Source organism: Salmo salar, chromosome ssa21, assembly GCF_905237065.1.
Source record: "Salmo salar chromosome ssa21, Ssal_v3.1, whole genome shotgun sequence".
NCBI classification, from domain to species: Eukaryota; Metazoa; Chordata; class Actinopteri; order Salmoniformes; family Salmonidae; genus Salmo; species Salmo salar.
The window spans coordinates 50,338,131-50,365,930 of record NC_059462.1 but is presented as its reverse complement, the minus strand read 5'-3'; the positions used below and the strand labels follow the sequence as shown (position 1 = coordinate 50,365,930).

The 27,800-nt window shown below is 46.2% G+C and overlaps 1 protein-coding gene across 1 annotated transcript in view; it reads left to right on the top strand.

Moving 5' to 3' along the window:
* The first annotated feature begins 103 nt into the window (after window positions 1–103).
* LOC106582468 (alkyldihydroxyacetonephosphate synthase, peroxisomal) overlaps window positions 104–27,800 on the top strand; it is a 32,158-nt gene continuing 4,461 nt past the window's right edge. The window contains exons 1-19 of the mRNA XM_045704403.1: window positions 104–438; window positions 4,222–4,311; window positions 5,789–5,879; window positions 5,984–6,104; window positions 6,293–6,370; window positions 6,786–6,857; window positions 7,099–7,178; window positions 10,062–10,142; window positions 11,470–11,595; window positions 11,925–12,033; window positions 14,129–14,256; window positions 14,818–14,869; window positions 18,797–18,873; window positions 18,986–19,098; window positions 19,706–19,832; window positions 21,799–21,902; window positions 24,062–24,151; window positions 25,734–25,833; window positions 25,989–26,046. Of these exons, the coding sequence (XP_045560359.1) occupies window positions 263–438; window positions 4,222–4,311; window positions 5,789–5,879; window positions 5,984–6,104; window positions 6,293–6,370; window positions 6,786–6,857; window positions 7,099–7,178; window positions 10,062–10,142; window positions 11,470–11,595; window positions 11,925–12,033; window positions 14,129–14,256; window positions 14,818–14,869; window positions 18,797–18,873; window positions 18,986–19,098; window positions 19,706–19,832; window positions 21,799–21,902; window positions 24,062–24,151; window positions 25,734–25,833; window positions 25,989–26,046 (1,873 nt within the window). The 5' untranslated portion in view covers window positions 104–262. The remainder of the gene's footprint in view (window positions 439–4,221; window positions 4,312–5,788; window positions 5,880–5,983; window positions 6,105–6,292; window positions 6,371–6,785; window positions 6,858–7,098; window positions 7,179–10,061; window positions 10,143–11,469; window positions 11,596–11,924; window positions 12,034–14,128; window positions 14,257–14,817; window positions 14,870–18,796; window positions 18,874–18,985; window positions 19,099–19,705; window positions 19,833–21,798; window positions 21,903–24,061; window positions 24,152–25,733; window positions 25,834–25,988; window positions 26,047–27,800) is intronic.

Here is a 27,800-nt window from a genome sequence, read left to right as displayed (position 1 = left end):
AGAAAATGTGTGGGGCCAAATAAAACCACCCGCGGGAATTCGGCCCGCGGGCCGCCACTTGGGGAAACGTGCTCTATAGACTACCAGCAATTAAATTAAAGTAACAGCAAAGATAGGCGATAATGTAACCCATTTTGCAACATTGTAATATGTATTGAAAGCACAAATTGAATGCAAAGCATGATGGGATTTGATTACAATTTAGCTGTTATCCTATTATCGTTGTGACAGCTGCCCTTCCTTGCACAAACACGGAAACAGTATGGCGTCAAACAGCAATAGCTCCGAGAGGCAACGAATTGCACAGCAAAGATTAAGGATAATTGCAGCGCATTTACATAAACATGAGGACGGTGACTCAGGAATTATCGCAAAAGAATGCAAAATTGATGCGACCGGTTCAACGGAAGAGAATAAAGGGACGGTGCCGAGAAAGAGGTAGGAATTGGCGGTGGTAATGGGGTAGAAGTGGATGAATATGAGGGCTATCTGCTAGCTATAAGTGATTGTCATAGAGTATGAAATAGCTGTTATGCATTTTCTTGTCATTTTAAAAACACATCATCGGTGTCTTACAAACTGTGATGACCTCCTTGACATATTGTTATTTAGACATCTCTGCGTTAATTTAGCTAGCTAAGAAAATGATCCAGCAGAATGTGCGGTAGTGGTCCTTAAAGTGTTCATTCATAGAAGTGGGTGCGGCGGGACTGTATTCTATATTAATCTTTTTCATTGTAGTTAGCTAGGCTACTTATTTAGAATGTGTTTCAGTAATGTTTAATCTGTCACCCTGTTGATATTGAAGTTCAGGTCAATCCTACACTAGGACTGTACCAAATCTGTCATAGCTTGCCAGCGTTATATGATCCACACTAGCCGACTAAACTCCTAGATTTATGATGGAGTTGAGCGGCGACACCACATAAAATGCTTATATACTGATTTCAGAACCCAAAGAATAGACTGGAATTACACACAGGGGTTCTGTTTATTTGCGGGCTATTCTTTAGGTGCTGAAATTAGTAGGTTTTGATAAAAACATAATTTTATCTGACCTCGGAGCTCCAGTCTGCCACCACTAGTCGCAGCTCAACTCCATCGTAAATCTAGGAGTTGAGTTTAATCGGCTAGACCCACACTAGCCGCTAGTGACAGTGGGCAGCTGAAGTTTATGTAACACCACAAGATCAGTTTGCCAACATTTGTGACTATTTCAAGGTAGCCTATTCCATTATACATTTATATTGTTAGCTATAGCTTGATAAACTACGGGTGATGTTTTAAATGCTGACAATATTCTGAACAACGTCTAGGGAAATCTCAAATGTGTTTGAGTGACATGAACAGAATAAGCTATTTAGCTACTATACATTATTGAATAGAAGGGATCATTTCTAATGGTCATATTTTTATATTCTTAATTATATTATCATATATCACATTTTATCTAGAGGTTAAAGTTTTTCCAGATTCAGAAATGGGATAAAGTTGAGCAGGTAAAACTTGGACTTGGATCTGATTTGGCCAAGCCCTGTGGTGATCTGACAATCAGTTCGTAATGAGACGAGTTGGCTGTTAAGCTTTCACAATCGTGCTGTAGTGACATAAAAATAAAATCAGGGTTAAGTGCCTTGCTCAAGGGCAATCGAACCAGCGACCTTTCATTTACAGGCCCAACCGCTAGACTACCTACCACCCTATGACAGCTAGTGTCAGATATGCCTTAGACCACACTTCCATATTTGCATTTCGTAGAGGGTGTATTGTATGAACCACTCACCCATGTAACACTGAACAATCCATTATCCTGCATTGTTGTGGTCAACTGTGACATGGCCTGTGTTTAGGAAATGTTACCATCGTTTTACCACAAGAATGTTAATTATTTGTTCTGTATTAAGTGAAAGATCTGAGTCTCAGCATCACTCTGTTAATGTGGAATTGCCCCAATGCTACCTTTCTTACATGATGAGTTTGGTTTAACCTGGAAGCCAGATTTTTGCAGGTTTGTTGGTCTCTATTGCCAAATGTATGGTCATTTTGTGCTGACGAGTGGCCAAAACTGTTTTAACTATCACAATACATTTTATAAGACCGTCTATGCCTAATTCTCCAGTGTGAGCCCACCCCCATTTTGTAAGAAGAATGTTGTGTACGACTTGTATTGTTATCTGTATGCATAAATGTTACCTTCATCAATTTACCCTCATTGCCCACATTTTCTAGAATTGCGCTTATCACTGGAGAGTAGGAATGTTGCCTGCTACAAAGCTGGACTAACTGGTCTTGGTCTTGCTGGAATGTCAGTCTGGATTTGACCTACTTCAGAAACAACCTAAACCTTTGCGTCCATTGTTTCAAATGATATTTTAAGGCCAGTCCTCTTAACAGACAAACCTTCTTCTTAAAAAAAAATATATATATATATATGATTGCCTCATTCTGTTGTAATAATTTGATTGCAGCCACAAAACAAGGCAACGTTTTGAATAAGGCACTGATCTAGCAGCTAGTTACTAGCCTAATGGTCTGGTCATCGTCATGCAGTGTAATATTTATTACAGTCGCTTCAAAAGATTCCCCCAGCTCTTTGAGGCCAGACGGCCATTGCTTCCATTTAATTAAACAATAAATTCATTCATCTCCGGGCAGTAGTATTCCTCTGCTTGTTGAGGTTGTGACAGGACATCAGAGTTGTGTCGTGGTCCATTGTGATGCCAGGCTGTGATAGACTGGCATTGAGAGTATGTCTCTCTCTCATTTCCCAGGCTCCTCATAAATTACTGGCTGCCTGTTTGGCAGGCATTCCTCATGGGTTTTACTCAACCACATGTACCAACTTAAGTTATGGATCCCTTCTAGGGGTAGTGGCCTATTTCCTCTGGCCGGCTGCCGTAGCGGCCCGTTTCCTCTGGCCGGCTGCCGTAGCGGCCCGTTTCCTCTGGCCGGCTGCCGTAGCGGCCCGTTTCCCCTGGCCGGCTGCCGTAGCGGCCCGTTTCCTCTGGCCGGCTGCCGTAGCGGCCCGTTTCCTCTGGTCGGCTGCCGTAGCCGCCCGTTTCCTCTGGTCGGCTGCCGTAGCGGCCCGTTTCCTCTGGCCGGCTGCCGTAGCGGCCCGTTTCCTCTGGCCGGCTGCCGTAGCGGCCCGTTTCCTCTGGCCGGCTGCCGTAGCGGCCCGTTTCCCCTGGCCGGCTGCCGTAGCGGCCCGTTTCCTCTGGCCGGCTGCCGTAGCGGCCCGTTTCCTCTGGTCGGCTGCCGTAGCGGCCCGTTTCCTCTGGTCGGCTGCCGTAGCGGCCTGTTTCCTCTGGTCGGCTGCCGTAGCGGCCCGTTTCCTCTGGTCGGCTGCCGTAGCGGCCTGTTTCCCCTGGCCGGCTGCCGTAGCGACCTGTTTCCTCTGGCCGGCTGCTGTAGCGGCCTGTTTCCTCTGGCGGGGAATATCTGAAAAGCATTCCCTTGGTATGAGCGTAGTGATTTAACACAGACAATGAAACACATTACTAAACTGTCAGTTTTTTTAAATATTTTTTTATTATTCAGTAGATATATTGAGATACTAAAATTCTGCCTGACATTTTCAGTTCAGTGTTGAAACTTGTTTCTTGAATCCTCTAACCTGATTTAGCATAATGCTAAGCCGACCAATGTTATTCATTTGGAACACTGTTTTAAGAGGATATACCCTACCTTCGTTGGCCACACCTTTTCTCCTAATGCTCATCTATGGTTATTCATCATGCTGCTCCCCCTTGGAATGAGATCTAAGCCACTCTCTGTCTGATGACTGCTGTTCATGCTGTTTGAAAGTAACAGGTTTTCTTCCCCATTTGTTACTGTGCCTACAGGCTTTTGTAGTTGTCTGTGTGTAGTCCACAGGGGAATAACCACCTCTGAGACCAGGCCTAGGTGTGACTGGAGCCTCCCATACTGCCAGTACACAAAGGGAGAGCCATGATGTGGAAAGCCCATTTTGAATAACGGATAGCAAAACAAGGGAACTACAACACATTCCCCATTGCAAATAGACCACTAATCCAATTACTAGCCTACTGTGCAGCAGGATGTCAAGTATGAGGGTGCAAGTCCATGGTCTTTTAAAAGTGCTTCCTTGTATTGTCTTGGTCCCTTCAGATTTGACTTGTGTCCTCTCTGACAGAGCTATTACAGTATTAGCTTCTACTGTAACATAATTAAATTGTCCAACTGTTTCTTGTTCTCTCCCAGGCAGGAGCTTATGAAGTGGAATGGCTGGGGGTACAGTGACTCCAAATTCCTCTTTAACAAGAAGGGTCAAGCAGAATTTACAGGCAAAAGGTACAGTATACTGTCTCAACATTTTCAACATTTTCACTCTGGCGAAGAAAATCTTGATTGTCTCAGATCTGTAGGCTAAATCATCTAATCACGTGTTGATAGACTTCTCAATGTTAGTTATTCACTGCTTTACACAGGCTACCGCCTAAAACTGCTTCCGACATTTCTTGATTTCTTGTTTTTTATGTATTTAAATGATTGATTATTTGTGTACTCATTTGATATTTTACTGCGTTGCTAGGAGCTAGTAACATAAGCGCTTCACTGCACCCGCTATAACATCTGCTAAACTGTGTATGCCAGGGTTTCCACAAACTTGGTCCTGGTGCCCCCCATGGGGGCATTTTTGCGTGTTTTTGCTCGAGCATAACACAGCTGACTTAAATAACCAACTCATCATCCAGCTTTGATTATTTGAATCAGCTGAGTTGTACTAGGCCAAAAAAACTAAAGGGCCAGGATGGAGTTTGGGAAAACCCTGGTGTACATGATCAATAAACTTTGATTTGAAAACCTCCCACTCCTCTCCAGCCTCATTCAGAGTGGGGTACTAGTGCCATCTATTGGCTGGTATCTGTACTCTGTTTATCTTGTTTTGATTTAGTCCCAGACATCAGGTCAATGAGTGGGATTATCAGATGTTTGAAACTCCCCTTATTACCTTTCATGGAATGTTTCTTCTTACCCTTGACTACGGGTTGGTGCTTTTGTTTTGTTTATGCTAACAGTTGTCATGGGAACAATTGTTGGAAATATGTTGAGTGCTGATGTAGGAAGTGATTAGTTTGAATCTCTGTGTTTAAATGTGTTTTTTTTTTAAAGAAGCCTAACCTATTGTCTCTCTACTCTCTCTGATAACTGAGTATGACTTCAATCCACACTGGCTGCAGAATGGATTTCTGTTTTCTTTGGCACAACATCTTCTGTTCCGCACCTTTTTATCTTTGTCCTGTATGATAGAGGCAGAGATGGTGACGTATGGTTTCAGAACAGAAAGCCTGTCAGACTTAAAGCTAAGCGAAGTGATGTGATTTTTACAGGATGCTGCGTAGCAAATGGTTCCTCTGTTAGTCTCTACTAGAAGTTGTATCAACAACATTTCCTGTTCTGTGCTTTCTCTGTGTGGTTTGAGAGATGGAAGAAATGAAAGTGAATGAGATTTCTCCTCTTTTCATTAAGGAGTGTGTTTTTAATGGTCTGCTGGACAAAGACAGACTACAGTTCCCTGATGTGTTGGCCTCTACTGTGCCAGCGGTTCAATTATACAGCGTCTGGCCTGGCCTGGCGCCACGGGGACAGCGCGGTCACCGGGCTCACCTAATAACCTCTAAGCTCAAACAACCACACACTGACTCCATACCCATAACAGACAGTATGTATTTCAGCAGTTCCAAGCATAACACCTAGGTCAGAGGGGATGTGTTTATGATTTGGGTCAAGCTTTCTTTTAATCCTGTGTGTTTTTGGTTCATTCCAGGTATAGCCTAAGCGGGATGACCCTGCCCAGTTTGCAGGACTGGTTTGAAAATACCTTTGGTGCCAGTGTGAAGCATAAAAGCCCTGCGACAGTAAGTGTTGTTTGTTTTCAACCCTCATGTCTCCTGTTGGTGTGAATTCCAATGACGGCAGCGACCGGTTAATGGCTCCTCCTCCTCCCATGTCTTTGTCCCAGCCCGTCCTGAATGCCAGCGCTGTGCCGCCGCCCAGACTGAACGAGGCATTCGTAGAGAACCTGAAGGCCACAGGCATCCCATTCTCCAATGAGGCGGAGGACAGGGTGTTCCGTGCCCACGGTGAGGAATGCTCTGGTCCTCCAGCAGGCTGGGTCTCATACAGACAGTGTGTGATGCCATCCTTATTCTTACACATGCGGTATATAGGAACACAGCAGTATTATCAACATCACACTAATTATACTGATCATACAATCATAATTGCTTTTGTCGTAGTATATTTAAAAACGTTCACCTTGTGTTAACAGGTCATTGCTTACATGAAATCTTTGCTCTCAGAGAAGGAAAGACATTTGAGCGTGTTCCAGACATGGTGGTGTGGCCAAGTGAGTTTTACATCACTACTGTTTTGAACGACCAATGTTTCCACCTCCCTCCCTCCCACAATGCATTGCTTCTCTTCATCCTGGCTCAGGGGATTTTTTTTTTAAAGGGTTAATCTCTACCGAGGCGTAGGGATATTGATATGTATGAGAGGTGGCTTAATAAGAGCGTCAGGGGGAAGGAGTTGGACACCCAATACACCAGTCCCAGTACAGTATAGTCATGAATCATGGCAGATTGGTTCGCTGCAGTTATGGCTGGCACCTTTTTATCATGCAAATTTGTGTTGACTGATGGCTGGAATTTGATGTAGCAGACTCTGTGCCATCGATGTAACACTAACATATAGCTGTGTATTATATAATGGCATGGGATAAAATGTCCATCCAAGATATTATGTATCCTTTGCCTCTGCAGACTGCCACAACGATGTGGTGAAAATTGTGGAGCTGGCATGCAAGCACAATGTTTGTTTGATACCGTACGGCGGTGAGTATTTTACTGTTGCAAACCCAATAGTGGAATATATTATAATGTTTTTATTTATGTTTTCCAAACTTTAAAACATATTGTAGATTAGAATGGTATGCCCTGTCTTGCCCATGTGGCCTGACCAGGGAAAGTGCTGGTTATAGCCTGCTGCTAGGGCCCAGAGTTTTCCCCTGGTCATGTGATGTGGTCAGGGAGAAGTCATAACTCTAACCCCTCTAGTTTCCTGTGCCCCATCCAGGAGGGACCAGTGTGACCAGCGCTCTAGAGTGCCCTCCGGAGGAGACCCGCTGCATCGTCTCTCTGGATACTTCCCAGATGGTGGGGAATGAACCGACTTGGAGACACATTAGATCCACTCTGAGAGTCACACGTCGTAAATCTGTAAACAATGCTTGTATACCATACAAGGATCTGCTCCAAAAAGCACTTGTGTTGAGACAAACTTTACTGTTTCTATAGGACCAAATATACACTGTGTACCCTTTTTGCCCTCAGAACAGCCTCAATTTGTTAGGGCATGGACTCTACAATGTGTTAAGAGTTCCACAGGGATGCTTGCCCATGTTGACTCCAATGCTTCCTACAGTTGTGTCAAATTGTCTGGATGTCCTTTAGGTGGTGGATCATTCTTGAAACACACATTGAAACTGTTGAGCGTGGAAACACCCAGCAGCGTTGCAGTTATTGACACAAACTTGTGCGCTTGGCACCTACTACCATACCCTGTTCAAAGGCACTTAAATCTTTTGTCTTGTCCATTCACCCTCTGAATGGAACACATTCTCATTGGATGTCTCTATTGTCGGGAAGGCTTATTAATCCTCCTTTAACCTGTCTACTCCCCTTCATCTATACTGACTGAAGTGGGTTGAACAAGTAACGTCATTAAGGGATCATAGCTTTCAACCTGATCCGTCTGTCATGGAAAGAGCAGGTGTTCATAAGGTTTTGTATTTAGAGTAAAACCTTGTATCTGTATGTTAATGATACATCTTAGTTTTACAGATCGTATAATGTCTTGCACAAGATCAACCGGCTATATACTCTATGTATGGACAATAGAAAGCCAAGTATTACAGGCCATTTCTTTTGAGACGTTAGAGCTTTTTTTTGCTGTGAATGTCTGAAGCTCTCACAACAGGAAAGATAGGGGTCGGTCAGCACGGAGGACGCTCTCACAACAGGAAAGAGGACGCTCTCGCAACAGGAAAGGTGGGGGTCGGTCAGCACGGAGGACGCTCTCGCAACAGGAAAGATAGGGGTCGGTCAGCACGGAGGACGCTCTCGCAACAAGAAAGGTGGGGGTCGGTCAGCACGGAGGACGCTCTCGCAACAGGAAAGGTAGGGGTCGGTCAGCACGGGGGACGCTCTCGCAACAGGAAAGATGGGGGTCGGTCAGCACGGAGGACGCTCTCGCAACAGGAAAGGTGGGGGTCGGTGAGCACGGGGACGCTCTCACAACAGGAAAGATGGGGGTCGGTCAGCACGGAGGACGCTCTCGCAACAGGAAAGATAGGGGTCGGTCAGCACGGAGGATGCTCTCGCAACAGGAAAGATGGGGGTCGGTCAGCACGGAGGACGCTCTCGCAACAGGAAAGATGGGGGTCGGTCAGCACGGAGGACGCTCTCGCAACAGGAAAGATGGGGGTCGGTCAGCACGGAGGACGCTCTCGCAACAGGAAAGATGGGGGTCGGTCAGCACGGAGGACGCTCTCGCAACAGGAAAGATGGGGGTCGGTCAGCACGGAGGACGCTCTCGCAACAGTAAAGGTGGGGGTCGGTCAGCACGGAGGACGCTCTCGCAACAGGAAAGGTGGGGGTCGGTCAGCACGGAGGACGCTCTCGCAACAGGAAAGGTGGGGGTCGGTCAGCACGGAGGACGCTCTCGCAACAGGAAAGGTGGGGGTCGGTCAGCACGGGGGATGCTCCTATATCCACATCAAAGCTTATTCAGACGTCCAGCTGTCTCACTCTCTTATCTTACTTTCGGAGAATCATACATTTGCTCAACTTTTTTCCTCAGTGAAAAATACTGTGAGGGAAGGAAACCCGATGGCAAACAGCATTTGTTATCAATACTGTATCATAGAGCTGTTTGACAGCTGTCAACCCAGGTGATATATTGGCTGTCTGGACATTGCTAGTCCAGCAGTCACTGAGGAGGTGACATAAATACCAGTGCGCTGGGTCAAAGGTCACAGGGAATAGCGGGTCTGAGGGAGTCACATGAAAGACTGTGTATGACCGCAGCAGACACTTTATTACCTCTAAAGAATGAATGATGGCTCAAGCTGGGCCGGGGGTGACTGGAGAGGTTAACCTTTTGGAATCTGACTAACACTGTGTCCTCCCCACGGCCCACTCCTCTAGTAACGACAGCCACATGTTCATATCTCACAAGTGCTACCGAAATTACCCCCCCCCCCAAAAAAAAAGTAATGTCTTCAACAAACAACACGAGCTTGGTTGTTATTACCTTTCTCGTTGATAGATATTGTGGTCACCATGGCATCAGGCTTTTTCTCACAGTCGTTATAAAAGGCTGCATACTGACCTTTTTTTTGGGGGGGGGGTTCTAGAATAAAGACCTCAAGAACTGGAATGTATTTGATGTAATTCATTTGGTGAAGGCAGTTTTAGAGAACAGCCTTGAATATGCTGTCAACATTACTTCGGCAATCATTCAAATCCTTTCCCTCTAACCTGTATGGGATGTATCGGACACAGAGCATGCTTTTGATCAGGGCTAAACTCATAAGGCATTGGACACAGTTGTATTTTGTTTGTCCTAGTGGTCTAAACCAGGGATCATCAACTAGATTCAACCGCGGGACAATTTATTTTCTTGAGTGAATAGTCGGCGACCCGGAACATAATTACTAATAATTTGACTGCAAATTGACTTCAAGAATCCCAAACAGATATAATATTTGACTAAAACATAATAATTGAAAACCTTGCTTACATTTGTATATGATCACCTGTCTCTCTGTGTGGGAATGCTTGGGAACAGATTCCTCAAATTAAAATCGCATGGAGCTGATCTCCAGGTGTTTTTATAGTATTTTATAGTATTTTATGTCCAACAATAAAAACTCCATAAAACCACCAGCGGGCCACCAGTTGGGGAACTGTGGTCTAAATGATGGAAGCAGTGAAATGTTATGAACTCATTAGTTTTGTCTTTGTTTTTATCTGCAGAACCGCATATTGTGGATCGACGAGAAGAATTTAGTCGCCCACATTGAAGCTGGCATCATCGGTCAGGATTTGGAGAGATTAGTAAGTGCCTTGCACTCATACATACTAAGCCATTTCATGCTGAATGATCTCCCATGCAAGGGCTCATTGTTGTTAAGATGGGTAAGTATAAGCCGTCTTCTACAGGATCTTTCACCTGTAGCCTGCCATGCCTCTCCACCCAGGGAGTGCTAGGAAGGTCTGAATAGGAGAAGAGGTAACTACGTTAGAGCTTGAGGCTCGGGCGATGAGCAGATGGCACCATCAAGCTAATTTCGAAACATTGAGGAGGCAGTGTTTGACGTGAAGGAATGCGTGCTCTGCGTCTCAAACTGGCTCCACCTTTTCATATAGAGGGGCCATTTTGACGGAGCACATGGCTCTGCATTAAAAGCTGCCTGTCGGGGAGAGCAGTGCCATGAACGCACGGCCTGACTCCTCACACGTCACCTGGAAGACGGGAGGCGTTAGAGTAGGCAATGCCTGCCTGATGCTGGCCCCCCCAGCACTGAGACCAGGCCCCCCCCAGCACTGAGACCAGGCCCCCCCCAGCACTGAGACCAGGCCCCCCCCAGCACTGAGACCAGGCCCCCCCCAGCACTGAGACCAGGCCCCCCCCAGCACTGAGACCAGGCCCCCCCCAGCACTGAGACCAGGCCCCCCCCAGCACTGAGACCAGGCCCCCCAGCACTGAGACCAGGCCCCCCAGCACTGAGACCAGGCCCCCCCAGCACTGAGACCAGGCCCCCCAGCACTGAGACCAGGCCCCCCAGCACTGAGACCAGGCCCCCCCAGCACTGAGACCAGGCCCCCCAGCACTGAGACCAGGCCCCCCCAGCACTGAGACCAGGCCCCCCCAGCACTGAGACCAGGCCCCCCCCAGCACTGAGACCAGGGCCCAGGCCACATCCGAAACAACTCATATTTTGACTCCCCTCTTTCATTTTTTTTCTTCTCCTCCACTTATATTTTGTGGTTCATTTTAGGCTGTTGTAAAAAAAAATATATGGTGTCATAAAGCACATAATTTGAACATAAAAGCCCCTTAATGAGCCCATAATTGAATCCAGTGGTGGAAGAGGAATTTGATTGTGATTTGGTTTCATATCTAAAATTCTTGTGGTTTACACCAGGATTTGGGTGCACGTTTTGGTTTTTGCCCTAGCACAACATAGCTGACTCAAATAATCAAGGCTTGATGAGCATGAGTTGGTTATTTGAATCAGCTGTGTAGTGCTAGGGCAGAAACCAAAACGTGCACCCCGTGGGGTGCCAGGACTGAGTTTGGGGAAAACCCTGATTTACATGACGTAGGTCTAAACTCTGCTCCTATGAATACTGATGAGTGTTTCTTTGTCACTCTCCCCAGCTCAATGAGAGAGGCTACTGTACGGGGCATGAGCCAGACTCCATGGAGTTCAGTTCGCTGGGCGGCTGGGTGGCCACTAGAGCGTCAGGCATGAAGAAGAACGTATATGGTAACATTGAGGACCTGGTATGTTCCCTCTCTGTGACTAACTCTGATCTTACTGGCTGATTTGTAAATGGACAAAAGGTTGTAACGTGAAGTTGCAGGTACGCCCATCTTAAACACAGTTACGTCATGCTAATGTATGGGAACCGTTCTATTTGGATTTCCTGTGACGAAGGGGCCTGCTTGTTTTGTTTAAGCTCTGCCAATGATTGACAGAATTTAGCTTTGAATATGAACTCAGCAACCAAAATAGTGCTTGTTTTAACCTGGCTATTTCTTCACTCCTCTCTGCTGTGATTTAAAGTCAAGCTAAGTGACTTGAGCTGCCATCTTGTTTGTCCTATGTCCAGGTGATCCACATAAAGGTGGTGACCCCTCGAGGGGTGATAGAGAAGAGCTGCCAGGGGCCACGCATGTCCACTGGGCCAGACATCCACCACTTCATCCTGGGCTCAGAAGGTAAGACTCACCTCAACACTCCTCCCAGGGATCATGACTTCAACAAGATTGTAAGTTGACCCTGTCTGTGCAGTGTGTATAATGTAATAACCTGACTGGCTAACTTCATCCAGGTGGGAGAAGAGATGCAGTTATTGGGGGGGGTATTGGTTTTGGGCCTCTGTGTCATGCCTGTCCTTGTCCCCCACCCCTTCTGTCCCACCCTGTCCTAGTGAGAGCCCAGTGACAATACTGCCATATGCCAGGTTGAGGAAGTGCAGGGACTCCTGGGCACTGCAGTGTTCAACAGCTGTGGATACATGCGCCTAAGAAAGCACTGCAAGCTGTTTACTGACTATACACTGGGAGCCGGGCAGAGATCTCCATCTGGACTCATTACAATGTATACTTAATGCACATCCGCTAATGAAAGCCTAACTAGATGTATTTAATTTAGTCCAATCATCTTTTTTTTTTTTTATAAATTGCCTTCAATTCAGGGACACAAATAGTTTGAAGTAAATATGTCTCTCTATGTCTGTCTGTCTATGTCTGTCTGTCTCTCTCTCTCAGTTCTACTTCCACCACAGTGTGGGTGTGACAGGCCCCCTGAGAGGAGGCCCAGGGTATGTGGGGATGATTGAGTCACATCATTACTGTGTGAATTCAGAGCGAAAATAGTCCAAGACAGTTATTGTGGATATTTTCTCAAATAAGTCAACGTTCATAAACACTAATTTAAGTCTTTAGGAAAACATCAGTGTTTTTTTTAATTTTTTTTTTAATGGAAATAATAATAAACATGTCTGATATTAACATCACATTTTAGTTTTCTTCCTAATAACTGCTGGTGTAATGACGATGGCTTTGCCTCGCTGAGGTCATCACTATTTACTGTGTGATGTCAGAAGATCGGCTTTATTAGGATCCATTCCACCGTTGAGATTTTTATAGAGCCTCCATCTCTCCAAGGGAATTGTTAACAACACCACTAGGCTGAACAGGATGCATTCATTTGCATAGTTTGGTCCATTTAGTTTTCCATTTTGGACCAAGTGGGAGTCCATCCATGCCAGTAACTGAATCTAAATTTAAATTGTGTCCTTTTTTTAATTTTTATTATATATATATATATTTTTTTACAACATCTTGTTCATTTTTTTCTGTCTTAAGAAAACAACAATGCCGAGGTTTGCATCTGAAACGGTTTCACTTGACTAGTGCCCTTTTTTAATTCCTCAAACCCCCAGTCGATAAATCTCACTGGTCTCCTATGAGCAGCATGAAACCAGATAACGGAGAAAATTAACATATACTGTGGTTAAAATAACGGGGCACTGCCAGTGAGGTAGTGGTTAAAACGACGGGGCACTGCCAGTGAGGTAGTGGTTAAAACGACGGGGCACTGCCAGTGAGGTAGTGGTTAAAACGACGGGGCACTGCCAGTGAGGTAGTGGTTAAAACGACGGGGCACTGCCAGTGAGGTAGTGGTTAAAACGACGGGGCACTGCCAGTGAGGTAGTGGTTAAAACGACGGGGCACTGCCAGTGAGGTAGTGGTTAAAACGACGGGGCACTGCCAGTGAGGTAGTGGTTAAAACGACGGGGCACTGCCAGTGAGGTAGTGGTTAAAACGACGGGGCACTGCCAGTGAGGTAGTGGTTAAAACGACGGGGCACTGCCAGTGAGGTAGTGGTTAAAACGACGGGGCACTGCCAGTGAGGTAGTGGTTAAAACGACGGGGCACTGCCAGTAAGGTAGTGGTTAAAACGACGGGGCACTGCCAGTGAGGTAGTGGTTAAAACGACGGGTGGGTAAGCGCCGATCGCCTTTCTCAGTGAGCTAAGTAATGCTCTCTATACTTTCAATGCATTTTTCCGCAAAATGTGGGTAAATGTCACGCAAAATAAAAAAAGTTATTAACGGCGTTTAGATGCGCTTGCCCTTCTCTACACCACTGCTCATCACCAGCCCAAACCTAAAAGCTGCTAGGAAAGTTAAAGCATCATTTTAAGTAACACAATAAAACACAACCAATGACAGGCTATCGTTTTAAAACTATTCTTGTATGAGAACCTTTTTGTTTCTGTAATATGTGCCCCTGTGTTTTCCCCTAGGAACCCTTGGTGTGGTTACTGAGGTAACGATGAAGATCCGACCAATCCCAGAGTACCAGAAATATGGCTCGGTGGTCTTCCATAACTTTGAGGCGGGCGTGGCCTGCTTACGAGAGGTTGCCAAGCAGGTCAATTACATTTCCATCTTGTGTTTGTACGGTATGGTCTTTTCCTATTGAAGACCTCCTGCATACTGACAACATTTAGTTAACGTTTATCCAATCACATTAAAAAGTGAGTTGTAGTTGTGATCTTTAATCTTTTGGTTATATGACAGTATGTACAGTAGCTAAACTATGCAGATCAATGATCTATTGTAGTTTTGGGTTGTGAGTGGCAGAGCCCCATAATGAAGCGTCTCCTGCTCTGATTGGGTAGTGCTGATGCAGCTGTGATCGATGACTGCATGCGTATGGTTTATGCAGCTCCCATCCCTGGTTAATACTGTGGTTCAGCTTAACACACAGTGAAGGAATTGACCATTGAGCCCTGGCTTGTCATGGACGTATCCACACACTACCAGGAATATCTACTCATGTCTCGGGTTGTGTAGCAAATGTTATTTCAAAAGTTTGTCTCAATTAAGAAAGGTAATGCAGATAAACTTCACTAGAACTGTGTGGGATGGGGAAATGTTTAACACATGCTCCTGAATGAGTTTTTTATTTTATTTTGTTTTTTCCTCCCAGAGGTGTGCACCGGCTTCCATCCGGCTCATGGATAACAAACAGTTTCATTTCGGTAAGTCAACATCATTCTCAACCCTGCCATTTGATCTCTGTAAAGGAACCATTTGATACAGGGCCTTCAGAAAGTATTCATACCCCTTGACTTATTCCACATTTTGTTGTTACAGCCTGCATTCAAAAGTGATTAAATTGTTGTTTTTTTCTCCCCCATCTACACACAATACCCCGTAATGACAAAGTTTAAACATGTTTTAAAAATGTTTGCAAATGAAATGCAGAAATATCTAATTTGCATATGTATTCACACCCCTGAGTCAATACATATTAGAATCACCTTTGGGTAAGTCTCTAAGAGCTTTGCACACCTTGATTGTACAATATTTGCACACTATTATTATTTTTTTAAATTGTTCATCCTCTTGTCAAATTGGTTATTGCGAGACAGCCATTTTCCAGTCTTGCCATAGATATTTAAGTCAACTGTAACTAGGCCACTCAGGAACATTTAATGTTCTCTTGGTAAGCAACTCCGGTGTAGATTTGGCCTTGTGTTTTAGGTTATTGTCCTGCTGAAAGGTGAATTAATATCCCAGTGTCTGGTGGAAAGCAGACTGAACCAGGTTTTCCTCTAGGATTTTGCCGGTGCTTAACTCTATTCCGTTTATTTTTTAACCTGGAAAAACTCCCTAGTCCTTGCTGATGACAAGCATACCCATAATATGATGTAGCCACCACCACGCTTAAAAATATGAAGTGCTACTCAGTGACGTGTTGGATTTGCCCCAAACATAACGCTTTGTATTCAGGACATAAAGTTGATTTCTTTGCCACATATATTTTTAAGTTTTACTTAGTGCTTTATTGCAAATAGGATGCATGTACATGCTAACTTCTTTCATTCTGTCAGTTAGGTTAGTATTATACACTAACTAGAATATTGTTGTCCTTAGAGTTTAATGGCTGTGATAGGAGAAAACTAACTGTTTAAGTCACCAATGGCCTCATGGTGAAATCGCTGAGTGGTTTCCTTCTTCTCTGGCAACTTAGTTAGGAAGGCCACCTGTATTTTTGTAGTGACTGGGTGTATTGATACACCAGCCAAAGTGTAATTGATAACTTCACCATGCTCAAAGGGAAATTCAATGTCTGCTTTTTTAATATTTTTACCCATCTAATAGGTGCCCTTCTTTGCGAGGCATTGGAAAACCTCCCTGGTCTTTGTGGTTGAATCTGTGTTAGAAATTCACTGATCGACTGAGGGACCGTTCAGATAATTGCATGTGTGAGGTACAGAGATTAGGTCGTTTTTCAAAAATCACTTATTGCACACAGTGAGTCCATGCAACTTATTATGTGACTTGTTAAGCTCATTCTTACTCCTGAACTTATTTAGACTTTCGAGGCTCCCAAGTGGCGCTGTGGTCTAAGGCACTGTATCTCAGTGCTGGAGGTGTCACTACATACCCTGGTTCGATCCCGGGTATCACAACCGGCCGTGAGTCCCATTGGCCCAGCATTGTCCGGGTTACGGGAGGGTTTGACCGTGGCATGCCGTCGTTGTAAATAAGAATTTGTTCTTAACTGACTTGCCTCGTTAAATAAAAATATATAAAAAGACTTGCCATAACCAAGGGGTTGAATACTTATTGACTTAAGATATTTCAGCTTTTAATTTTTAGTTAATTTGTAAACCTTTTGGAAAACTTAATTCCACTTTGACATTATTCAGGCTGTAACACAACAAAATGTGGAAAAGGTCAAGGGGTGTGAATACTTTCTGAAGGCCCTGTGTATCTTTGTAAACACGGGAGCTCAGAAGTGAAGCCATACTCTGACTGCTCTCTGGCTCTCCACACTGCCTGTGCTGTGGGCCTGACCTTATTTTCATTTCTGATTCCTTCACTCTGCCATTCTTTTTTTAATTAGCCTGCTTTTGTGTGTGTCTCTTTACCCAACTGGAATCCATTTGAGAAAAGAACAATGCTTTTTTTCTTCCACCCTCTGCTGCGTTATCCCGGCCCTCTGCTGCGTTATCTCCGCCCTCTGCTGCGTTATCTCCGCCCTCTGCTGCGCTATCCCCGCCCTCTGCTGCGCTATCCCCGCCCTCTGCTGCGCTATCCCCGCCCTCTGCTGCGCTATCCCCGCCCTCTGCTGCGCTATCCCCGCCCTCTGCTGCGCTATCCCCGCCCTCTGCTGCGTTATCCCCGCCCTGCCCCGCCCTCTGCTGCGCTATCCCCCCCTGCCTCTGCTGCGTTATCCCCGCCCTCTGCTGCGTTATCCCCGCCCTCTGCTGCGTTATCCCCGCCCTCTGCTGCGCTATCCCCGCCCTCTGCTGCGCTATCCCCGCCCTCTGCTGCATTGCATTGAGTTCAATTGATTGTTATTTCACCAGTGGAGTAGCTAGCTGCACGCACGACTTGTGGATTGAAGCCCGATGGAAAAATGACTGTGGGAACAATTTAAGCAGTTGTTTTATTGAAGTTTTACAATATTGTTTCTTGAGGTCTGGTGGAAGGAATCAGGCATTGGTGCCAGACATCTTTGTAAAGTTCTTCAGTCCCCTGGGATCTCATTACTCACCCTATATTCCCACTTCTTAGCTTTAAGCAGGCAAGATGAAGCCATTCGGTTTCTCACTAATATCTTAACCTCAGTCAGGGCTCTATGATGGGACACCTTATTAGATTAATATCTTAACCTCAGTCAGGGCTCTATGATGGGACACCTTATTAGATTAATATCTTAACCTCAGTCAGGGCTCTATGATGGGACACCTTATTAGATTAATATCTTAACCTCAGTCAGGGCTCTATGATGGGACACCTTATTAGATTAATATCTTAACCTCAGTCAGGGCTCTATGATGGGACACCTTATTAGATTAATATCTTAACCTCAGTCAGGGCTCTATGATGGGACACCTTATTAGATTAATATCTTAACCTCAGTCAGGGCTCTATGATGGGACACCTTATTAGATTAATATCTTAACCTCAGTCAGGGCTCTGATGGGACACCTTATTAGATTAATATCTTAACCTCAGTCAGGGCTCTATGATGGGACACCTTATTAGATTAATATCTTAACCTCAGTCAGGGCTCTGATGGGACACCTTATTAGATTAATATCTTAACCTCAGTCAGGGCTCTATGATGGGACACCTTATTAGATTAATATCTTAACCTCAGTCAGGGCTCTGATGGGACACCTTCTTGGGCTTATTAGTGCCTTGTCTTCCTTTTTGAATCACCCTGTCTGCTGAGTGAAGGGGTCTGCTGTATTTCAGAATGGGACAGTAGTATAAAATACAGGGCCACGTATCTCAATACGCTAGTTAGATGAGAAGGGCAATTAAATGCGCATTAAAGAGAGCGGGAAGAATTGACCCACTATGTATGATCACCCTCTCTTTTTGGTCACTGAGTATTTAATTAAAGACTGATGGCTGCAGGACACCTAAAGATCCACAGTCACATTTCAAATGGAAACAATGAGGAAACGAAGTGATGAAGAGACTGAGACCGAGGGGAAGGAATGACTTGTTCAGTCTCCGTGACTCAGGACTCTATCCTGCTGTGATTGATAACCATCCCATCAGCTCCAGACCCTCGTTTCTGCTTGTCCATGGGCGCTTTCTGTGTCCGATCGGAAACGAACCAAAACGTGTGGTGGCTGAGGAAGACTGATATAGCCGTGTCAAGCCACTGATTTATTGTCCCTGTCGCAGCCAGCCTACTCGTTACTTGTCAAGTTATTCACGTTACCATTCATTTTCCTCCTTTTTTGTTCCCAAACCCAAATAAATGTGACTGCTGCCCTGTTGGAGTCCTGGAGGAGATGGGGAGGAGATGGGCGGGCTAAGTGAGACCAAATGTGTGAATATCTGACATCAGTGGTTTCTTTTAACTGTATTGTCCAAAAGACAGAGGTCTACTTGGCTTTGAGTTGAGGGACTTGACCCTCTTTCTATTTCCACAGGTCATGCCCTGAAACCTCAAGTGTCGTCCATTTTCACACATTTTGTTGAAGGGTTAAAGAAGTTTTACATCACCAAGGTAACGCGTTCTTAATGCTTTGGCAGGAATCCTAACTCCTTTTTTTCTCTTTATGTAATTTGTACTTTTTTGGAAAGTGTTAAACAAATGGTTATTTCCCTGTTTACCCCAGTTGAAGGGTTTCGACCCCCACCAGTTAGTGGTTGCCACCCTTCTGTTTGAGGGGAACCGCGAGAGGGTCCTGCAGCATGAAAAACAAGTTTACGACATCGCAGCAACATTTGGGTAAGTTGGTGGAAATAGTTGGTGGAAATAGTTGGTGGAAATAGGTGATCTATCAGCTGGAGAGGGATTCTCCATTCAATAGGTCTTCTACTTAAGCTACAACAGCCACAAACCTGGGTTCCTCTGACTTTCCCTACATGTTCAATTCTCTTGCACTCGTGGAATTCAGGAAACATTTTGTCTCTCTTTGCCCTTCGTAACGACCCTGTAGACAACTGAAAGGCAAAACGAATCAATATACACAAGTGTGTGTGTGTGTGTGTGTGTGTGTGTGTGTGTTGTCCCAAAGGAGTCAGTGAGTAGGGACTTGGTAGTGAAGCTGTGCTACGAAGCCCCTGTCTGAGGTGCCTGAGGGCTGCTGGGCTGGGCCCCAACCCCTGTCTGGGGTGCCTGAGGGCTGCTGGGCTGGGCCCCAGCCCCTGTCTGAGGTGCCTGAGGGCTGCTGGGCTGGGCCCCAACCCGCCAGGAGCCACACGGTTCCACACCATTACAGAAGAACCAGATCATTCTGTAGCAACTCACTCCCTCCTTCCCTGGACACACCATCCTAGTTTCAAGTTTTATTAGTCGTATGTACAGGACACACGTGGGGTACACCGTCCAACAGGACACACGTGGGGTACACCGTCCAACCAGGACACACGTGGGGTACACCGTCCAACAGGACACACGTGGGGTACACCGTCCAACCAGGACACACGTGGGGTACACCGTCCAACCAGGACACACGTGGGGTACACCGTCCAACCAGGACACACGTGGGGTACACCGTCCAACCAGGACACACGTGGGGTACACCGTCCAACCAGGACACACGTGGGGTACACCGTCCAACCAGGACACACGTGGGGTACACCGTCCAACCAGGACACACGTGGGGTCCTCCTCGACAATGCAACAACAACAATAATAAATAATCAAATATAGGAACATAAAGTAAATGGCTGAATAGAATAAACGTTTTTAGCATCACAATAATACAGGAAAGCACAATTTATAGTCCAATATTTCCACGTATCAGGGAAGGGGGGATTGTGCAGTGGTAGTATTTGGAGGGGACATAGTCATCATAAACAAACCTTTCCTTAAAACGCCACCTAATGACAAATTCCATTATATTGTTGGTGACCCTATGGATTGTGTAAGTCCCTGGCCCAGTGCACAGCTTCCAGTCCATTCCTCAGGTCACAGGCTTAGTGCCCTCAGGCAAGATCCCTCAACAATTCATGAGTTTAATCATTGAAAAGACCTCACCTACCAGACGGTGATTTTTCTTTTTTTCTTAGTTTTTCCATTATTTCAAGTCAAGCATCGCCTGTCGAGAGCCTGTGATAGATTGGCTGGGTCTGTAAGGGATATTTCTGTTTGTTTTTAAGAAACAAGGGGAGAAAAGAACAGCTAAATCAATACAGTGATTTCCTAATGAGCACTTCCTGATTTATTTTTAGTATTAGATTAACATTTGATTACCCGTGGCGGGTGATGGATGTGTGGGTGACTTGCAGGGATGCATGGAGATCCAATCATTGACCTGTGCATTGGGGAAGTGACAGGCACCACCGGCATCTGTGGTCAGAGGGACTTGACCGGGCCAGAGAGGAACCTCTATTCTTCCCCTCTTCTCAAATCAAATTGTATTGGTCACATACACATGGTTAGCAGATGTTATTGCGAGTGTAGTGAAATGCTTATGTAAATCAATCTCCCCTCTCCTCCTTCTCCTCCTCTGTTCCCATGTGTTCTCCCCTCTCCTCCTCCTCTGTTCCCATGTGTTCTCTCCTCCTCCTCTGTTCCCATGTGTTCTCTCCTCCTCCTCTGTTCCCATGTGTTCTCTCCTCCTCCTCTGTTCCCATGTGTTCTCTTCTCCTCCTCTGTTCCCATGTGTTCTCTCCTCCTCCTCTGTTCCCATGTGTTCTCTTCTCCTCCTCTGTTCCCATGTGTTCTCTCCTCCTCCTCTGTTCCCATGTGTTCTCTCCTCCTCCTCTGTTCCCATGTGTTCTCTTCTCCTCCTCTGTTCCCATGTGTTCTCTTCTCCTCCTCTGTTCCCATGTGTTCTCTTCTCCTCCTCTGTTCCCATGTGTTCTCTTCTCCTCCTCTGTTCCCATGTGTTCTCTTCTCCTCCTCTGTTCCCATGTGTTCTCTCTTCTCCTCCTCTGTTCCCATGTGTTCTCTCCTCTTCTCCTCCTCTGTTCCCATGTGTTCTCTCCTCTTCTCCTCCTCTGTTCCCATGTGTTCTCTCCTCTCCTCCTCCTCTGTTCCCATGTGTGTTCTCCTCCTCTGTTCTCTCCTCCTCCTCTGTTCCCATGTGTTCTCCCCTCTTCTCCTAGTGTCCAGAGATAGAAGGAACACATACACTGTATCACAACCGGCCGTGATTGGGAGTTCCATAGGGCGGCGCACAATTGGCCCAGCGCCGTCCGGGTTAGGGGAGGGTTTGGTCGGGGTAGGCCGTCACTGTAAATAAGAATTTGTTCTTAACTGACTTGCCTAGTTTAAATAAAATGTTAAATAAACAAAGGCTGCAGAATGTGACCTCTGAGATGTCTGACCTCTCCGTTTAGTCAGGGATGTCATGTTGTCATCCTCGCTATCACGGCACCAGTAATTGCCACAGTGAAATTTATTTGTGAAACACCATTTAGTAACTTATTGTTTTCCACATATATTGTCCTCTTAAAAAAAAAATAAACATCCAAATAGTACAGAAATACTTGTTTATTTGTTCTTGTCTTTTATCAACAGGACTTGGGGATGGACTACTGTGTGGTCGCAGAATCCTTTGAGACATCGGTGCCTTGGGACAGGTAAAGTTGAACCTTTTTTTAAATGGACAAGTATCTCTGATGGTGTGACACTCTCTTCTTACACAGTCATTTTGAAGAGCTCAGCACCCTCTCCCACTCTCTCTCTCATACACACCTGCCTTCTCCCTCCATGAACTGGTTGTGTGTGTGGAAAGGAAGACCTGACACTGCTGGGGGAGAGAGGGATGGAGTGAGACACGGCCAGTAGGACACAGATGGACCGTGAATCTCCAACATTATTGGGTCAGCCTGTTAATTTGGTGTAAAACCCTTCCTGTTAGAAAACCACAGTTCTTCCCATACATGAGGATGCCCCACCCCCTCTCTCTTTCACACTCAGACACCAACACAGGCATGCTCAGTGTTCCACTGTGTAGACTGCCTGAGGGGGGGGCCAGGGATCAGGCGTGCAGACCAGCAAATGTTCAGGGATCATTACCCCTCCTCCTCCATCTCTCCACACTCTGCTGCACATGCCTAGAGGAGAGTGAGCCAGTCTCTCCCAGCTACAGCTACCTAGCACTGCTACAGTCTCCATAGTGCAGTCTACCTAGCACTGCTACAGTCTCCATAGTGCAGTCTACCTAGCACTGCTACAGTCTCCATAGTGCAGTCTACCTAGCACTGCTGCAGTCTCCATAGTGCAGTCTACCTAGCACTGCTACAGTCTCCATAGTGCAGTCTACCTAGCACTGCTACAGTCTCCATAGTGCAGTCTACCTAGCACTGCTACAGTCTCCATAGTGCAGTCTACCTAGCACTGCTACAGTCTCCATAGTGCAGTCTACCTAGCACTGCTACAGTCTCCATCGTGCAGTCTACCTAGCACTGCTACAGTCTCCATCGTGCAGTCTACCTAGCACTGCTACAGTCTCCATAGTGCAGTCTACCTAGCACTGCTACAGTCTCCATAGTGCAGTCTACCTAGCACTGCTACAGTCTCCATAGTGCAGTCTACCTAGCACTGCTACAGTCTCCATAGTGCAGTCTACCTAGCACTGCTACAGTCTCCATAGTGCAGTCTACCTAGCACTGCTGCAGTCTCCATAGTGCAGTCTACCTAGCACTGCTACAGTCTCCATAGTGCAGTCTACCTAGCACTGCTACAGTCTCCATAGTGCAGTCTACCTAGCACTGCTACAGTCTCCATAGTGCAGTCTACCTAGCACTGCTGCAGTCTCCATAGTGCAGTCTACCTAGCACTGCTGCAGTCTCCATAGTGCAGTCTACCTAGCACTGCTGCAGTCTCCATAGTGCAGTCTACCTAGCACTGCTACAGTCTCCATAGTGCAGTCTACCTAGCACTGCTACAGTCTCCATAGTGCAGTCTACCTAGCACTGCTACAGTCTCCATAGTGCAGTCTACCTAGCACTGCTACAGTCTCCATAGTGCAGTCTACCTAGCACTGCTGCAGTCTCCATAGTGCAGTCTACCTAGCACTGCTACAGTCTCCATAGTGCAGTCTACCTAGCACTGCTGCAGTCTCCATAGTGCAGTCTACCTAGCACTGCTGCAGTCTCCATAGTGCAGTCTACCTAGCACTGCTACAGTCTCCATAGTGCAGTCTACCTAGCACTGCTACAGTCTCCATAGTGCAGTCTACCTAGCACTGCTGCAGTCTCCATAGTGCAGTCTACCTAGCACTGCTGCAGTCTCCATAGTGCAGTCTACCTAGCACTGCTGCAGTCTCCATAGTGCAGTCTACCTAGCACTGCTGCAGTCTCCATAGTGCAGTCTACCTAGCACTGCTGCAGTCTCCACTCTCTCTGTCTGTCAATGTACTCCACTGTTCATGGCCAGAGGTCACCTTTTCTCAAACTCAGACAGCTTAGCGTCTCCTGTTATACTGTGTTAAATCATGGTGTTGTGCAGCCTATTCCCTATTTAGTGCACTACTATAGCTCCCTATTTAGTGCCCTACTTTTGACCAGGGCCTATAGGACTCTGTAGGCAATAGGGTGTCATATGTGAAACAGACATGGCTTTCATCACATCTTCATGACATGTTTCCTGTGTTGTCTTTCTTCAGGGTATTATCTTCATGACATGTTTCCTGTGTTGTCTTTCTTCAGGGTATTATCTTCATGACATGTTTCCTGTGTTGTCTTTCTTCAGGGTATTATCTTCATGACATGTTTCCTGTGTTGTCTTTCTTCAGGGTATTGGACCTTTGCCAGAATGTCAAAGAGAGAATTGTCAGAGAGTGTAGAGAAAGAGGAGTCCAGTTTCAACCTTTGACCTCATGCAGGTACGGCCCACCGTGCGGTGGGCCGTGCGGGGGGGGGCTGTGGGCCGTGGGAGGGGCTGTAGGCCGTGCGGGGCTGCTGTGGGCCGTGCGGGGGGCTGTAGGTAGTTTGAAAAAATCTGTATTGGACCATTGTGTTTGATCATATCCTATGACTCTATCATCTAAAATGTGTTCTCTGCTATGAGTGGGCCTGTAGTGTGACCAGACAGGAGAGGAATCCTGTAACCTTCCTGTGTGACCTGGCAACACACACATTGCCTGCTTCTTGCTCACTGGGGACAAATTAGGGCCCAACCTGATTATGTTTCAGCCATTCATTTCCCGTCTGCAGTCTGTCAACAAGATTGATTTGTCCGTTTAACCTCTAGAAGCCAGCGCACCCGCTGAGTGATAGGCCAGGTCACCGAAACAACAGCTCTCCCCACAACAAAAGGGACAGGGGGTTAGAACGAAAAGACACAGAAAAGAAACAGGGAAATCACTTATACGCTGTTTCCATCCCTGAGGCACAGTGTTGCATTATAAGGGTCTAGTTTCATTTTCAATGCAGACATTTTGACCCTGGTTAGAGAGAGCTATAGTAAATATACACATGCCTACTAAGATGGATGATATCCATCGATTGTTAATGATAAGGGAATCAAACATTCATTTTGTCACATTAGCCCTGCACTTCTTGAAAAGGAAACAAATAGCTAATCCAAATAGCCCCTGAATTGTTTTCATCTTTTGAACGGTGCAAAAAAATGTCACAGTAATAATTATAGCTTCTTGTTGCATATTCATGTGAAAGGAACAATCTTTAAGCCAATCATGGACAGTCAGTGTTGAAGCATGTTGTGTTGTGAACCATTGTAAATGTAGCCCAGAGAATCCAATCGGAGTGTACTGATGGCCATTTTAATGTCCTGATAATGGGGCGTTCTTCAAGGTGGTAGATCCAATGCACCTCTCCTCCGCTTCTCAGCAACCATGATGGAGAATTAGGTTCAGAGGAAAAGCCCTGCCTCTCAGCTCAGTCTGCCTCTCAGCTCATCTGCCTCTCAGCTCAGTCTTGCCCTCTCAGCTCAGTCTTGCCCTCTCAGCTCAGTCTTGCCCTCTCAGCTCAGTCTTGCCCTCTCAGCTCAGTCTTGCCCTCTCAGCTCAGTCTTGCCCTCTCAGCTCAGTCTTGCCCTCTCAGCTCAGTCTTGCCCTCTCAGCTCAGTCTTGCCCTCTCAGCTCAGTCTTGCCCTCTCAGCTCAGTCTTGCCCTCTCAGCTCAGTCTTGCCCTCTCAGCTCAGTCTTGCCCTCTCAGCTCAGTCTTGCCCTCTCAGCTCAGTCTTGCCCTCTCAGCTCAGTCTTGCCCTCTCAGCTCAGTCTTGCCCTCTCAGCTCAGTCTTGCCCTCTCAGCTCAGTCTTGCCCTCTCAGCTCAGTCTGCCTGCCCTCTCAGCTCAGTCTGCCTGCCCTCTCAGCTCAGTCTGCCTGCCCTCTGATTCAAATTATATTCAAATTGCATTAATTGTTACAAAATGGATTTTGGTTAAAGAAATTTGATGGAAAAGCGTATATCATGGTGTTAACACCTTTTCTCCTGTCTTGCAGAGTGACTCAGACCTATGACTCTGGTGCATGTATATACTTCTACTTTGCCTTCAACTACAGAGGACTGGCGGATCCAGTACACACATACCAACAAGTGGAGGTAAATCTACGGAGCACTCCACATCTATACTGCCTAACCGCTCAGAGACATGCATTATATCTACCCTGAAACGTTACCCCTGAGGAGGGAAAATACACAACCATAGTTTAAGGTGATAGTTAAATGATGTGTTTATTGATATTGTCCTTTCCCAGCATGCTGCCAGAGAGGAGATCCTAGCCAATGGAGGAAGCCTCTCGCACCACCATGGAGGTAGTCAAGTGAACACCCCTACGTCTAGCCACGCCCCTGCGTCTAGCCACGCCCCTACGTCTAGCCATTTCAGCTTTTTCCAACATTTCTTCATATCAAAACCTACAAATTCATAAAATTCACTTTCCAATTCACTTACGTGGATGGACGGCACGGCAGTGGTTTAAAGTCCCGTGGATAGACGGCACGGCAGTGGTTTAAAGTCCCGTGGATAGACGGCACGGCAGTGGTTTAAAGTCCCGTGGATGGACGGCACGGCAGTGGTTTAAAGTCCCGTGGATAGACGGCACGGCAGTGGTTTAATGGCCTGTGGATGGACGGCACGGCAGTGGTTTAAAGTCCCGTGGATGGACGGCACGGCAGTGGTTTAAAGTCCCGTGGATGGACGGCACGGCAGTGGTTTAAAGTCCCGTGGATGGACGGCACGGCAGTGGTTTAAAGTCCCGTGGATGGACGGCACGGCAGTGGTTTAAAGTCCCGTGGATGGACGGCACGGCAGTGGTTTAAAGTCCCGTGAAGGCAGTCTGTCAGGCTCTGTGCTGCTGTATAGAAGTGAGCCAGTCTTTTTCTAAACCTCCTGTTTTGGCTTGGAGATCATTCATTGCTTCCTTCACACCTCCAAAGTTTCCCACAGTGCAGAGAAATGGCTCTTTGTTCATTTCAACACAGGCCAAATGAAACGTGAGCAGGGGAGGGAGTGTGAAACAACTATCAGGGCAAACCCTAATGGCTGCCTCATCTATATTGCCAGGCGCCTCGTCTGTTTTCATACATCACTTCAGGCTATTCATCACGCCTGTCAGAAACAGCACGCAGTGAATCAGCTGCAATATTAAATCACAATTTCTCCTGAAGGTGGGGAAGGTTAAAAATGAACAGATTGCTAATATAAGAAGGCAGTGGGCCAGGGTAAATGATGTTGCTGTTATCACCCTGTATTTACTGCCCTCCAAATGGTGGGCCGCCAGCCAGCCACCCAGCCAGCCACCCAGCCAGCCAGCCAGGGCTGAGTAGGAGGGTGTGCAGCCGGGAGGAGGGTATATTGATGCAGCTCCTGTAATTGTGATTAATAACAGCCTGCTATCTGGGCGCAGACAGGCGGTTTGTCTGCCCACAATCAACACATGACAAATGGAACTAGTCTCACTGGGGTGTGTAGCAAAGAAAACCGATGTAGTCTGTGAAGGCAAGGTGGGAGGGGCCACCACAGGAAATCTACATTATTCTAACCTGTGTTTACACGAGGTCAGGGTGTGCAGAGAGAAGTATTCCACCCCCTGAGTCATTACATGTTAGAATCACATTTGGCAGCGATTACAGCTGTGAGTCTTTCTGGGTAAGTCTCTTAGCGCTTTGCACACCAATATTTACACATTCTGTTTTATATTGTTCAACCTCTTGTCAAATTGGTTGTTGATCATTGCTAGACAGCCATTTTCCAGTCTTGCCATAGATATTTAAGTCAAAACTGTAACTAGGCCACTCAGGAACATACATTTGTTCTCTTGGTAAGCAACTCCAGTGTAGATTTGGCCTTGTGTTTTAGGTTATTGTCCTGCTGAAAGGTGATTTTGTCTCCCAGTGTCTGGTGGAAAGCAGACTGAACCAGGTTTTCCTCTAGGATTTTGCCGGTGCTTAAGTCTATTACGTTTATTTTTTAACCTGGAAAAACTCCCCAGTCCTTGCTGATGACAAGCATACATACCCATAAACTGCAGCCAACACCATTCTTGGAAATATGATGAGTGGTACTC